The sequence below is a fragment of the Maylandia zebra genome, linkage group LG18 (assembly GCF_041146795.1).
Source record: "Maylandia zebra isolate NMK-2024a linkage group LG18, Mzebra_GT3a, whole genome shotgun sequence".
Taxonomy (NCBI): Eukaryota; Metazoa; Chordata; class Actinopteri; order Cichliformes; family Cichlidae; genus Maylandia; species Maylandia zebra.
The window spans coordinates 1,998,797-2,014,645 of NC_135184.1; the positions used below are offsets into that span (position 1 = coordinate 1,998,797).

A 15,849-nucleotide genomic window follows, 5' to 3' on the forward strand; every position below is an offset into this window, starting at 1 on the left:
TCTCATGAGCAAGCGTTTATGGGGGCTGGCTCGATAAGGATGCTGCTCAATAGGTTTAGCTCCCTGGACATCAATATCATACTCTAGCACTATAGTGCGAGTTGGCACATCCCCGAATAAACAGGTGTATTCATTAATCAAGACAGTTATGTCTTCTTGCTGCTCTGAAGACAGATGTTCGAGCAAGCTCGGTAATGCTTTCAGCATTTCTGAGTTAGACAGACGGGGCCTAGAATATGTGGGATAACTTAGCTTTAAACCATCAACCTCGTCCACCCCTCCTTCCTCTAGGTGGCTTGAGGCTACAACAGGAGCACAGATGCCAACAGGCTCTGATGACGACCGAGGATGGTATAATTTCAACATGTTTATGTGGCAGACGCGTGTTTTGCGTATGCAGTCGGGAGTGCAAATGACATAATCAGTCTCCCCTCTCTTTTCACTGACTTCAAAGGGGCCGCTATACCTAGCAGACAAGGCTGAGCCCGGAACAGGCAAGAGCACAAGAACCTGGTCACCCACCTGAAAGGTTCTTTTAACAGAAGCCTTATCATAATGGCGTTTCATTTTCCCCTGTGAAACAGCAAGGTGCTGTTTAGCCAGAGCGTTGGCTTGGTTCAAACGCTCACGGAAGTGTTTTACATACCTGCTTACATTTACTTTGGACGCCCCATGTAGGCTCAAAAATGCCTCTTTCAGAGCTTTGCGTGGCCTATGGCCAAATACCAGCTCAGAAGGACTAAAACCAAGTGACTCCCGAAAAGCGTCACGAGCAGCAAATAACACAAATGGAACTCCCTTATCCCAGCTCTTTTCAGACTTTCAGCAGTATTTGCGTAGCATCGCCTTTAAGGTCTGATGCCACCGCTCTAATGCACCTTGCGATTCAGGATGATAAGCAGAGGACATATGTTTGACACTTAGAGTGCTAGCCACTTGTTTGAGTTACTTAGATTTAGAGCTGGGCGATAGAACGATAACGATATGTATCGCGATATAACTTTTACTCGATAGAGAAATTAAGCTATCGCGATAGACCTCGCCGCTCTTGTCCTCTTTAAAAAAAAAAAAAGAAAAAAAAAAGGTCAGCCAATCCAAATTAAGTAGCGCAGAGCCGAACCAATCACAGCTGCAGCGTCACGTTGCGTGACTTGTTACGTACAGCACAAGTGCCAAGCCGCACGTGTGTTTGTTTGGGAATCAGCCAGCGGGTAATGGAGCCAGCGCGTAATGGAGGAAATGAGTGTGCCGACTAGAAAAATCAACCGAGCGTGACCGAAGAGAAAACAGATGATGGTTCCAATGCCGGAGAGATTGTCGAACGGAAGAGCCATAGAAGTTCCGTAGTGTGAAGGTATTTCGGCTATTTCAAGTCTGACAAAAAACAGAGTAGCGTGCACTGTAAATTGTGCCGAAAGCAAGTCTGGAAATACAATAAACTGGTGCATGCGTCACACTGTGCGCCACGTTATTGTTTCGGTGAAATGAATTTCTACAATACTGTTACTGTTAATTCTACTCTCTGCAGTGTTTAAATGCTTACATATACACACAGTTACTGTCCCTCCACACATACGACTCGGTTCTGCTTCTATGCCCCAGCTTTGTTTACTTTTTCCCACCGAGGCTTCTAGACTTCTGATTGGCCAACATTTCTGCACGGTTAGGAATCTAGCGCCACCTGCTGCTTTGGCATGTTCATAGCAGCGTTTTCCTTCATTTCTGCCTTTATGTGTGGACGGGATTATTTTTTAAAACAAAAACGGAAAATCTCTGTTTTCAAAAATACCCGTGTACGTGTGGACGTAGCCTCAGTCTCTGACTGGAAGCGCTAATTCGTCATTCGGCTTTTGTCAGACTAAAGTAACTGTTAAAACTGTTTGAAAAGCTCAGCTATACAACAAGGAGAGATTGAGAATTTCCTTTTAGTTCTCAGTTTATTTGATATTGACAAAAGTTAGTCAGTTTTGTCTGTTCTTCTGTAAAACAAACTAAGATTTATTTTTAGAATTAATATTTTGTTTCTAAGTGGAATTGACAGTTTAGTCTGTTTCGTTTGTTCTATTTTGAAACTTAAACGCTTTAGCGGCTGCCTTTTGTGTAGTTTGCAATATTTGCCTTTATTTATCTGAAAAAGTCTCATGTTCCTTAAGTACATCTACCCTGTTGAACTTATTATGGGAAATAAATATTTAAATAAAAACAAGCTGCTGATTATTTCACATTTTACTTGTGAGCAACGGCACATTTAAATCTTACAAATATAGTTATTTGGCTTATATCGTGATAGATATCGTTATCGCCTGAAATGAAAAAAACATATCGTGATATGAAAAAATCTCATATCTCCCAGCTCTACTTAGATTGAAAGTTTGAGCCCTGGTCAGTATTAAATGTCGTTCTTTGCAATTTTTTTGGCGGCTGAAAAAAGACTGGGCTCAGAGTTGTCAAAACTCCAAAAATTATCTTTATTTTACATTCCCGGGAACGGAGACCTGAACACACAAACACACGCTCAGGTCTGAAAGCAGTAGCAGCCAGCATAGTTATAAGTATATTTCCGCTGCACGTCACACCCACACTAAGTTTCGATCAAAACACTCTGCTTAGTTTCACTTTCTGTCTGCACCTCCTGTGCTCTGCAAAAGCATGCAGTTTCCTGTCAGTACTTTTGGCTCAGACTCTACTCAGAGCTGGCCCTCTCTTATTAAAATACATAAAACAATATAATCAGCAAATAAGCATTACGGTGACAGACATATGCTCTTCCAGTATTGCTCCGTCTCCAGCCTTGGTGGTCCTGTTCTCATATTGTTCCCCTGCCACTGAGAGTACACCTTGGCTGGTTCTGTGGAGAACAGCTGGTTTATTCTCCTGCCTTCTGGTGTATCTCTTCAAGCAGCTGGCCAAGGCTGTGAGTTATTGCTTGGCAGTTTCCAAGGCCTCAGGTATGGCCAGCTTGCTATACTTCTTAGGCACCTTCTTTGTCGCACCTTTCTGCAGCTCCGACAGTTGGCTTACCTCCCTCCATGCTACCTTGATCTTAGCCTCTTGTCTCCTTCTCTATGGTTTAGCCAGAGTAGGGCATTGGCAGTCCACTGGCAGTCTGTGGATGTTTACCTGCAAGAAACCATCTATTATCAGATGAAGTGACTGTACAAAGTATGTGGCACTAACAGTCCATGGGCTATTTATGCTTGTGCTTGTCCTTCAGCCAGCGGTTGAGAACAGCAAAGTCATACAAAAAGCTGAAGTCTGATTGTTTCAAAAATAATGAAAAAGTATCAGCAGCAAACAATTTATGCACACAATTGCACTACCATAAATTACACACAAGGTGTACAAGGTGAATGGCAGTGGAGACACCACACGGCACCAGTTAGCACAGCCCAATCTTACATACTGCGGCCTGTCAAGTAGGCAGTAATCTATTTGCTTACATGCCCAGATTCTGTTATTTCTGTATTTGGTACAAAAATTATTTCTGTAAAATGAAATTAAGTAAATTTGCCTGCTGGAGCTCTAAGAAGATCAGAAATGAAAAGATGCTGAAGGAGAATCTACAGACACCTCAGAACCTCAGTACCACAGAAACATGTTTATATTTTACTGTAAGTCTGTACTAGCATTTAACTTTTGTATCTATGACTTTAGAGCTTTTTACTGATCAGAATCATTTTTTCTCTACCACCCATGGACACAGGTTCTGTAGGCAGCACACTTCCACATACTGCGACCAGTCTCCTAAATCAGGAGACTCCTCCTGTCTCCAGTGTCAAGAAAGATCCCCAGTGTGTAGAACCAGAGCTGGACTGCAGACAGCCAGTCAGAGCAGCTGTGTTCAAAGTAAGACTGAACATATGTCTGCTGATGGACTCATCAAACTGGACTTCTTATGTTGTTTCAACACTTATGTTTTCTTTCTCTTTAGTCTCAATGTTTTTCTTTCTTTCAGCAGATGTTGGTCTGCAGGAGGTTTTAGATGAACATAAGATCAGTCTGAGGAGGAGATGTGAACGTGTGACTGAAGGAAGTGATGAAACAGGAAGTAGAACCCTCCTCAACAGGATCTACACTGAGCTCTACATCACAGAGGGACAGAGTGAAGAGGTTCATACCCAACATGAGGTGAGGCAGCTGGAGACAGCTTCCAAGATGGACGCCCTCCATGACGCTCCAATCAGGTGCCAGGACATCTTTAAAGCCTTACCTGACCAACAGAGACCCATAAGAGTGGTTCTGACCAACGGCGTGGCTGGTGTTGGAAAAACCTTCTCAGTGCAGAAGTTCACTCTGGACTGGGCAGAGGGCTTGGAGAACCAACATGTCAGTGTGGTGGTTCTGCTTTCATTCAGGAAGCTGAACCTGATCAGAGATGAGCAGTACAGTCTTCTGGAGCTGCTCCATGTTTTCCATCCAACATTAGAGAAGGTCTCAGCAGAGAAGCTGGCTGTCTCTCAGCTTTTGTTCATCTTTGACGGCCTGGATGAAAGCAGACTTTCATTGGATTTCACCAACAGGAAGCTGCTGTCTGATGTCACACAGAAGTCATCAGTCAGCCAGCTGCTGACAAACCTCATCCAGGGGAATCTGCTTCCCTCGGCTCTCATCTGGATAACTTCCCGACCTGCAGCAGCCAATCAGATCCCTCCTACATGTGTTGACAGGCTAACAGAAGTGCAAGGCTTCACTGACGTCCAGAAGGAGGAGTACTTCAGGAGGAGATTCAGTGATGAAGAGCTGTCCAGCAGAATCATCTCCCACATGAAGACATCCAGGAGCCTCCACATCATGTGTAGAATCCCAGTCTTCTGCTGGATCACTGCTACAGTTCTGGAGCACATGTTGACTACAGAGCAGAGAGGAGAGCTGCCCAAGACCCTGACTGACATGTACTCACACTTCCTGCTGGTTCAGACAAAGAGGAAGAAGAACAAGTACCATGAGGGACATGAGACGAGTTCACAGGAGCTGACAGAGGCTGACAGGGAAGTTCTTCTGAAGCTGGGGAGGCTGGCGTTTGAACATCTGGAAAAAGGAAACATCATGTTCTACCAAGAAGACCTGGAGCAGTGTGGTCTGGATGTCACAGAGGCCTCGGTGTACTCAGGAGTTTGTACAGAGATCTTCAAAAGAGAGTGTGTGATCTTCCAGAAACCAGTCTACTGCTTTGTTCATCTGAGCATTCAGGAGTTTCTGGCTGCAGTCTACATGTTCCACTGTTTCACCAACAGGAAGGAAGAGGTGCTGGATGACTTCCTGAAAAGTGATCATTGTTATTATGGCGACATCTCATCTCTCTCTGTTTTTCTGAAAGCGGTCATGCAGAAATCTCTTCAAAGTAAAAATGGTCACCTTGACCTGTTTGTTTGCTTCCTTCATGGCCTCTCTCTGGAGTCCAACCAGAGACTGTTACAAGGCTTGCTGGGCCAGACGGAGAACCGTTCAAAAATTACCCAGGCCATTATCAACAATCTGAAGATGATGAATGTTAAATGTATTTCTCCTGACAGAAGCATCAACATCTTTCATTGTTTGATGGAAATGAACGACTTCTTAGTTCATCAAGAGATCAGTGAGTTCCTGAAGTCAAAGAACAGATCAGAGAGACTATCTGAGATTCACTGCTCAGCACTGGCCTACATGCTGCAGATGTCAGCAGAAGTTCTGGATGAGCTGGACCTGGAGAAGTACAACACATCACTGGTGGGACAACTTAGACTAATTCCAGCTGTGAGGAACTGCAGAAGGGCTCGGTAAGTCCAGATGAACACTACCAAGGTTTGGACACACCTTCTCATCTAATCGTCTTTCTTTATTTTCATGACTATTTAGATTGTAGATTCTCACTGAAGCCATCAAAACTATAAATGAACACATATAGAATTTTGTATTTGACAAAAAATTGCAAAATAACTCAAAAAATATTTTATGCAAGTTGGTTTGGACTGTGCTCCCGCCTAGCTAGTTTATATTTCAATAATTGTAAGCGCTTTTCAAAAGTATATTTAAACCAATTGTCACTCTCCATTACACCTGTGACCGACGAAACAAAACGGACCAGTGACTGCAACCCCAGTGGCATCTAAACTCTGCAAATGTATATATACCAGACATTCTTTCCTCTCTGAAAGAATACATCTTCACGATTATCAGGTCAGAATTGAAAAGTACAATACAATACAATACAATTTTATTTATATAGCACATTTAAAAACCCGAAGGCACACCAAAGTGCTTCACAGTAATATGGAGAGTCAACATAAGTCAAAAACAGGGTACAAATCGGGCACAAGCACAGACAGGATAGAGGCACTAACAGACCAGGAGAGTTAGATAAATACAAAATATGCTACGAAGACAAAAACAGCAGTAAAATTAATAAAAATAATACATTTAATAAAATCTAATAAAAGATTTAAAAGTTTAAAAATTAAAAGATTTAAAAGGGTATTAACTGGTCGGGAAAGCCAAGTCAAATAGATATGCTTTTAATCTTGATTTAAAGGACTGGATAGAGTCCAAGGCTCGAATAGAAGCAGGGAGGCTATTCCAAAGGTTGGGTGCAGCTGAAGCAAAGGCACGTAAGAATGCGGACATGCAATGTTCACATTGTGGATATTGTGGAGGACCCTGGTTTCAGCTTGATCAATTCAGTTTCCAGTCTACTGAAGGAAGTTCTGCAACTGGACAAAGAAATTCTGGTGGACCACTCACATAGAGGCCGTGCTCTAAGAAGACCTTGAAGGAAACCTTGACTTATCATTGCTAAACTCCATTACTACCAGGGAAACCTCGTGGCCATCTTCTCTGATTACACCGCGTGCATTGCCAAAGCTTGCTCCACTTTTAACAATGTGAGGAATCTGCTTCGAGGGCGCCAAGATGTCCGGTATGGAAAATTGTTTCTAGCCAGACTCTGTATATCTTTGAGGGGAGAGTAGAGAGTTTCTGGATCCGGAGAAGGCAGTGTTATATGTGAAAAACAGTCTTACCAAGCGAAACTGTTGGGTGAAGTTGCCCTCCTGACTTACTTTTGTTTGGAGTCGGTCCCTGATGATGAGGCTTCGCAAGACATGTCTGCTGGACAGTTTAATTACTTTATTAGTGCTACGCCTTGTCAAGGCTGGATAAATGACTATTGAACTACTTAAGATATTTAACAATGTGCTATGTTATTCCATTTTGAGTTTATAGCCAGGCGGTTGCTATTGTTTCCCCAATGCCAGCATTTCAGTGTGTGGTTTTGTTCATGTGGGGTTTCAGGATCACCAGTTTCCCCATGGCGGACTTTTCTCCGAGTCCTGCCTGGGGTGCATATACTGTTGTTCTCTGATTAGATAACTCTATGGCTGCTGTCAATAAAGATGCAAAGCTTACTGGTTATGTAGCCAACTTTGTAAGTTGGAACTTTTTATGAACCACCCTGTTAAGAGTATAAAGGTGCTTATGCAAGCATAAGACTGACATCCTTTTTTCTGCAGGAGACTAACCTTCATATAGCAGACCAACATAGATTGAAGACTGGTTGGGTTGGCCAAACATTTCATTGCATTTTTAAGTCTAAGATGAGAGGGGTGGCCATCCTTATTAGTAAAAATGTCCTTTCTGTTGTATCAAGCACTTTATCTGATCCTATGGGTTGTTATGTTATTGTGGTTGGTCAACTTTATGGACTCTCTCTATTGACTGATCTTAGCCAACATTTACTGGGATGATAAAACCTTTGTTAATTTATTCTCATAGATCCTGAAGATGACAACACACAATCTCAATTTAGCTTGAGATAAACTGTATGCTCTCTAACCCTAACGGTCTCCTCTGAGCAATTGATGTAGAGATGTATCTGCTACTGGAACTCTGTGTGGCATTTATCTGGGCTCTAATCTGAGTTGCTGTTAACTTGAAAATGACTTGAATGAATTTATCCTTAGCAGCAGAGGTGACTCTTGGTCTTCTTTTCCTGGGGCGGTCCTCATGTGAGACAGCTTTCTTGCAGCTCTTGAGGGTATTTGCAACTGCTCTTGGGAAGACATTCAAAGTTTTAGCAGTTTTCTGGACTGGCTGACCTTCAGATCTTAAAGTAATGATGGACTGTCGTTTCTCCTTACAAACAGTGCCGTGTAAAAAAAGAAAAAAGAAAAGTGGACAGTAAAAATAGAGCAATGAGTGAACATTGGGCCTTTCCAGATGCAAACAGTTGATCTCCAAGCAGATGTGGACCTGAAAGTTTATGATTATGTTCACTCTTTTCTGATCAAGATGCCCTCATTTTAATTTTGTGGAGTTATATATAGAATCAGGTCACACTGGCATACTTTAACAAGTATGGAAGCCTGACTCTATTTGCTCTCCAACACCTGCAGATTACAGCAAAATTAAAGGTGTGCAGGTCTCAGAGAGATGGAGGAAAATTGTTTCATATCAGATCAACTGATGCACTCTTGTGAACAGAAAAATTTTAAACTGTCAGTAAAGTGTCATCTTTATAATATGTTTTCAATGTGTCATTACAGACTTTCTGGTTGTGGACTGTCAGAGACTCACTGTGAAGTCGTGGCCTCAGCTCTGAAGTCCAATCCCTCCCATTTGATTGAACTGGACCTGAGTAGAAACGACCTGAAGGATTCTGGAGTGATGCAAATAACTACTGCCCTGGAGAGTCCGAACTGTAGACTGGAGACTCTGTGGTTGGTTCACCGTCTGACTGACTATTGTTATTCCTGAAGATATTTTAGTAGTTTAAACTGTGAAATAATCCTCTTTTAACCTGACACTAGTGCTTGAAGATAGGGAATAGATCACATCAAGATTTTTCTGGTAATACAATACCTCAGATTTAGCTATCCAGCTATAACAGTCCCAAAAATTCAGCACTTGCAATCTAGCAAAATCCCGCAGTTACAGCAGTCTAATAATCATCAGCCTCAGGGTTTGATCTAGCTTGCTGTGTTGTTTAAAATAGTTTTGAAAAACTAAAGCTTATACAGTAAGTAATTAGAAATACTTAATTGCTTTACTTTATTGATTTATATAGCACTCTTCACAGGATAAAAACCACAAAATGCTTCACAATAATATAAAACAGATATATACATAAAACAGTACAATCAAACATACAGCACAAATCTAATTAAAAGCTAGCCTAAATAAGTGAGTCTTAAGATGATGTTTAAAAGAATAAATAGAGTCCAGGTAACGCAGAGATAAGGGAGAGAATTCCACAACCTGGGGGCCACCGCTCTAAAAGATCTATCACCTGTGGTTTGAAAACGTGTTCGGGGAACTACCAACAGCCTTTGATTACATGATCTCAGGCTGTGAGAGGGAGCGTGGGGTTCTAATAAATATTAGCTAAAACTCTTGGGTGAGACAAGAACCAGAGGTTAGAATGGCTAACCATTAATATACAGGTTCCTTGTTTGAGTTCCTATTCTGATGTTGACATCTTTAAGATGAGTGTATGTATTTCACATAAATAAGCAGAATAAACAACTTTACTGACCTAATTCTAAAACAGTTTGTTTTACTCAGTATATAGCAGCTTCATGATGATTTCCACAGGCTGACAAAGAGCAGACAACACTTTTATTTTTTGTAAGAGCAGTACAATTAAATCACATAAAGAGAGAGACTGAATAAATTAGTATTTATTCCCACTAAATGTCTTCAGTAAATGTCTCATGATCCAGTTTACATGTAAATATTATCTTCTCTTCAGTAATACAATAAAAGTGCTCATTCGGGGCTTGCTTTTGAAAGTTTTTAGCTGCAAAAAAAAAAGTATCTGAAAGCCCTGTCCTTAATAAATGGGGATGGGGGTGATCCAGCAATTTGAAAATTTTGGTTTACATCCTCGCCATTGTGTATGAAGGTGGTCAGGAGAACAGGTACAATACTGAGTGTCTGTAGCCTCTGTAAATCATATTGGAAGCTCTGTCTTGGTTTGTGAGCTGCATTTCAGCAAGTGGTACTGCAGATCCTGTCAAAATTGGTGGAATTATGAATGCAGAAAAGTACTTTAATGTTGTAATCCACCGTGCAATAATAATTGGAATGCATCTGGCAATGGCTATGCAGCCATTTCCCATTTTTATTTTGGGGTCATATGATTATTGAGTCCTTCTCTGTGTGCATTATTGTAGGGCCTACCTTGCAATACAAAGCACCTTGGGGCTACTGTTGTTGTGATTTGGTACTATATAAATAAAACTGAATTGAATTGAAATGTAAAGAAATGACTTTTACATGGTACTATATATGTGCTGATGTTGAATGCTGTTCTTGAGCCTGTGGAAACCATCACAGAGCTGCTGCATATGGATGAGGAACGAATGTTTTTACTATTTGTTTAGTACAGTTTTTGTTTTGTTATGTCTGTGTTCATGCCATCTCAGATGCTGCAAATGCCAGCCACTAAACAGGGATTCAAACCAACAGAGTGAGAGTTACTATTTATTTATTTACCAAATGTATTGAGATTGTCTCAATTTCACCTAAAATGACAGTTTCATATGGTTCAAAAAGTAGACAAGCTACTTTTTAGTCCTTTCTTACTCTCTCTCTCATGTGTACACATACAGAGTGCGTCTATAGCTCACTACAGGCAGCTGAAGCTTTTTAGTCATGTTGATTCAGTTTAACCACAGTTTGCAGTATCTGCGAAGGTTATCAGTCATCCAGGTCATTGTAGTCTAAAGAGCTTGGAAAGAAAAGCGTCTTTAAGTTGCTTGAAGACATTTCACCTCTTATTTGAGAAGCTTCTTCAGTTCTAAGAGTAATTGGTGGAGAGTCCCAGATTTTAAGCCGTATGGGGTGTCCCCAAGAGGGTCATGGATCCCCTATAGATCCTCTGCATAATCACATGAGCCAAGGTGTGAAAATGGGGATGGGTCACCCAAGAAGTTCAGACGCTTTTCTTTCCAAGCTCTTTAAACCAGTTTGCAGTAATATCAAACACTTTTTCAAACATAAACAAAATGTTGTTGGTGTGGCAGAGGCTATATACTTCCTACTGCAGACACTTTGCTGTTCACCACATCACTTCCAGTGTGTTCACAGCTTTAGTACTGAACTCTGTCTTAACACTAAGGCTCAACGTTCTCAAATGTCTCCACTTTCTAAAACCTGAATGCAGGGCTCTAGAGTGCGACCAGTGTGGACGCATATGCGACTTAATTTCTCAATGGTGCGACTAAAAAAAGAAAAAACTCCGCAACTCCATGTTGTCAACAACAGACACACATTATGTCCATATCGTGGTCTAAACCAAACAGATATAGTCAGGGGCGGGACCTCTCTGATTGGCTGTGGTCCAGATATTCCTGTTGGCCTATGCGTGTACATTTGAAAGTGCAGGCAGATAGAGAGAGGTGGCAAAAAGTTAGTCTAGAGCCCTGGACTGGATTATCAGTGATTTTATCAATGTGTTGTTTTTTTTTTTCTTTCTTTAGTTTGGAACACTGTAGTTTGTCAGAAATCAGCTGGGCTGCTTTGTTTTCTGCTCTGAAATCCAACCCCTCCCATCTGAAACATCTGAACTTAGGCTACAATGAACTGCAGGATTCAGGAGTAAAATGGCTCTCTGGTTTTCTGGAGAGTCCACGCTGTAGACTGGAAAGTCTAAGGTCAGTTCACTTATGGTCTGTAACTACTGTAAATCTTATAATTAATCTATGTACATAACTTAAAATCATAGAACTGGAAATGTTCTTTTGATCATTTTCTGATGTCTTTTTTCCTAAATGTAGTTTGACTTCACAAAAGAAATTGCATTTATTGATTTATGTACTAAGATAATTGACTGCAGTAAGCAGCATGTAATTGATCTTTGCTGACATTAGAAGTCTAACAAAATGATCATACAGGAAACAGAAAAAGAAAGTCACTGCTTTATTGGGATATAATAATCTTGAGCTTCACACTTAAAAACCTGAACACATCGTAATGGATTATTAATTTTTTTTAATATATTTGTTTTTTTCTTAATTCAGATTGTATCACTGCGGTTTGTCTGCGATCAATTGTGATTGTCTGGGCTCTGCTCTGAAGTCCAGCCCTTCCCTTATTAAATATCTGGACCTGAGCCGTAATGACCTACATGATTCTGGAATGGAACAGCTATGTGATTTTCTGAAGAGCCGAGGGTGTAGACTGGAGTCTCTGAGGTCAGTTCACTTAAAGTCTGTTACAACTGCAAGTCTTGTAATTCATTGATATACATGACTTCCATCTATAAAACTGTATATTTTCTTTTAGTTTGATGTAGGGAGAACATTTGGATTATTACTGTTGTTATTATTACTACTACTATCATCATTATTGAATATATTATTCTATGTATTTCAGTGTGACATCAAAATAAATGTGTGAGATACTGAGTCTTTAAAACACAGACAGTTGCACACCTATACATACACACATACAAACCTTATAGCTTTGGGCTTTTTTTCTTTACTTTTTTTTTTACCCTTAAAATAACCTTTTAAATTAAGATGAATCATGGACCACAACACCATTGATGTTCTGGTTCTTTATTTAGATTCTGGGGCTGTGGCTTGGCAACGATCAGTTGTATGGCTCTGGTCTCCGCTCTGAAGTCCAACTCCCTATATCTGAAATATCTTGACCTGAGCTACAACGACCTGCAGGATCTAGGAGTGAAAGAGCTATGTGGTTTTCTGGAGAGTCCAAACTGTCAGCTGGAGACTTTGAGGTTAGTTCAAATTTTACCTCTAAACTTCATATATACCAAACTATTATTTTTGTTGTTGTTGCTAATGTTTTCTGTTCACCCCTCAGCTGTAAAAGGCTGATGGGGTATTGTCATCACCGGCATGGACACCCAAATTTGTGAATGCGAATGAAGAGATGTAACTGCTTGAAATAGACACCTTAGGTGTATCTGCTAAAAATATTAGACGAGATTGAATCTCAATGACCTTGACCTGAAGGGCAGTGATCAAACGCCAGGTCTTCTGAAAATCTTGTGAATGCCATAACTGAAGAACAAGGTGCAAGGTGCAACTACTAGGAGGCTGAGGGGTACCACTGGCCGCTGCCAATATTTTTGATAAAGCTTATACTAAATTAATTTTTTAAATATATATCTATATAAAAATTCCCCGCTCGTCCCTCCAGGCGGTCTATCCTTCAAGCTCGGGTCCTCTACCAGAGGCCTGGGAGCTTGAGGGTCCTGCGTAGTATCTTAGCTGTTCCCAGGACTGCGCTCTTCTGGACTGTTATTCCTGTTACCTTCACCACGTCTTCCCCAGCTCTTTTCTGAGCAATTGGTATTTCTCCTTCTTGTGTTCCTTCTTCCTGATGTTGCTGTCATTTGGGATAGCTACATCTATCACTACAACTGTCTTCTTCTGTTTGTCTACCACCACTATGTCCGGTTGGTTAGCAACCACAATTTTGTCCGTCTGTATCTGGAAGTCCCACAGGATCTTAGCTTGGCCATTTTTCACCACCCTAGGGGGCATCTCCCATTTTGACCTCAGGACTTCCAGGCCTTATTCAATACAGATGTTTCTGTATGAGTGGAGAAGGCTGTTTTTTCCTTGGGCTCTACAAACAAGGGACCCCCAGTAGCCCTAGGTTAAATCAAGTGACGTGAAAAATTTAGGAATGCCTAAGCAGTCCAGGAGCTTGTTGACCCGGGGCATGGGGTAGGCATTAAACCATGGCACTTCATTCACCTTACAATAGTCGACACAGAACTGTATAGACCCATCTTTCTTCACAACCAGAACTGTGGGGCTACAGCGACGTGGAACACCTATCCCACCTCCATCAGTGAGCACTCCGGTACCGCCCTCCACTGCTCGGTGCAGTGGCTATTGCTTTTGGGGGCTGGGGAGGCAGAGCAAGAAGGAATGGGTTTGTTGGCTGTTCCACCAGGTACAAAGGTACAAAAACAAAAGGCACATACACAGTGGGGAGAAACTAACTAGAACTAAACTGGGAAAACTGAATGGTCAACACAAAAGACAAAGTGCAAATCCTTGAAGCCCCTGACACTCTGTGGTAGATTATCACTTAGTGTTCCTTTTCTGATACATAATGGTGTGTTTATTTTTCTGTAGCTTATCTGCGTAGCCAAATTAATTTAAAATGTCTATATAGCATCTTATTTCATAGTGTAATGTTCACGTGCTTTATCTCAAGCACACCTCTGTGTACTCACTCCCTAATTTATAGCCAAAGTATTCACTCACCATGTCTTTACTGTTTCTCCAGCATAACTTAGCTTGTTGCTGACTCGCTAGCACCATGGCTACTTCACCTGTCTCTCCTGCACTTTCCTGCTCATTGTGTCAGATGTTTAGTTACTCCTCTGCGTCCTTTGGCAGTAATGATGCTTGTAATAAATGTAGCCTATTTGCAGCTCTGGAGGCCAGGATTACTGAATTGGAGACTGGGCTTCACATCCTTGATACACCTGTAGCTAGAGCCAGGCCCCTGTAGCCGGTGCAGCCAAAGGTAACATAGTTAGCGCTCTCCCGCAGCTACCAGCCTGTTCATGTGTAATTGTTTTTCCCTCTGCGACAAACCGAGAATCAAACTCTCGTAATTGGCGATTGTGTTCTGAGACATGTGAGGCTGGAGACACCGGCAACCATAGTCAATTGTCTTCCAGGGGCCAGAGCAGGCGACACTGAGGGAAATTTAAAACTGCTGGCTAAGGGTAAACATAAATTCAGTAAAATTCAAATTCACGTCAGCAGTAATGACACCCGATTGCGTCAATCGGAGGTCACTAAAATCAATATTGAATCGGTGTGTAACTTTGCCAAAACAATGTCGGACTCTGTAGTTTTCTCTGGTCCCCTCCCCAATCAGAACAGGAGTGACATGTTTAGCTGCATGTTCTCCTTAAATTGCTGGCTGTCTGAGTGGTGTCCCAGAAACGATGTGGGCTTCATAGATAATTGGCAAACCTTCTGGAGGAAACCTGGTCTTGTTAGGAGAGACGGCATCCATCCCACTTTGGATGGAGCAGCTCTCATTTCTAGAAATATGGACAAATTTATTAAACCCCCCAAAATATGACTATCCAGAGTTGGGACCAGGAAGCAGAGTTGCAGTCTTACACGTCTCTCTGCAGCTTCTCTCCTCCTGCTACCCCCCAAAAACCCATCTCCATAGAGACTGTGTCAGCTCCCAAACGGGCAAAGAACATACTAAAATGGTAAATGGCCTGTATTTGTATAGTGCTTTACTTAGGCTACGTTCACACTGCAGGCGAAAGCGCATCAAATCCGATTTTTCTGACCCTATGCAACCCATATCCAATCATGGTCTGACAGTGTGAACAGCACAAATCCGATATTTTCAAATCCGATCTGGGTCACTTTCGTATGTGGTGCTGAATCCGATACATATCCGATGTTTTAGAAAGCGACTGCTGTTTGATGGTCACGTCGCATTAAATCCATCTTTTACGTCACTGACACAAGACAGACGCTAATTATCAGCGCCTGAGAAGACATCGCGAACGCTTCCTGGCCATCCAGTGTAGGTGTCAGTGAAACTGTTGGGAAGACAACGTTGGAGAAATGTGAACATTTTATTTGTACTGTATAATCAGCAGATTCTGACAGAAATCTGCAGCTATCCTTTGAAGCACCGCTCCTCTAAAAAAGCAATAAAGATAATTATTATTTATTATGTAAATAACAAAATAACTTAAAGCAAAAATTGGGAAACGTAAAGTCCGAAGTCTTTATATTAAGGGCCATCTGTCAAACAATACTGTTTGCTCTGGGTCTAAACAGAGCGCGTTGTGTGTGACATCTTCTTTTGCGCATGCGGGCCACTTTGAGCGTTCACACTAGAGCGCGT

At 41.5% G+C, this 15,849-nt stretch overlaps 1 protein-coding gene across 3 annotated transcripts in view; it reads left to right on the top strand.

Moving 5' to 3' along the window:
• Window positions 1–15,849, top strand: part of LOC112430831 (NACHT, LRR and PYD domains-containing protein 12-like) — a 61,558-nt gene that overhangs the window by 30,819 nt on the left and 14,890 nt on the right. For 2 of the 3 annotated variants that reach the window (XM_076876653.1, XM_076876652.1), the window contains exons 5-10: window positions 3,704–3,846; window positions 3,956–5,756; window positions 8,517–8,690; window positions 11,454–11,627; window positions 11,994–12,167; window positions 12,542–12,715. In XM_076876653.1, the coding sequence (XP_076732768.1) occupies window positions 3,704–3,846; window positions 3,956–5,756; window positions 8,517–8,690; window positions 11,454–11,627; window positions 11,994–12,167; window positions 12,542–12,715 (2,640 nt within the window). The remainder of the gene's footprint in view (window positions 1–3,703; window positions 3,847–3,955; window positions 5,757–8,516; window positions 8,691–11,453; window positions 11,628–11,993; window positions 12,168–12,541; window positions 12,716–15,849) is intronic. The other variant, XM_076876654.1, reaches the window with a different exon arrangement.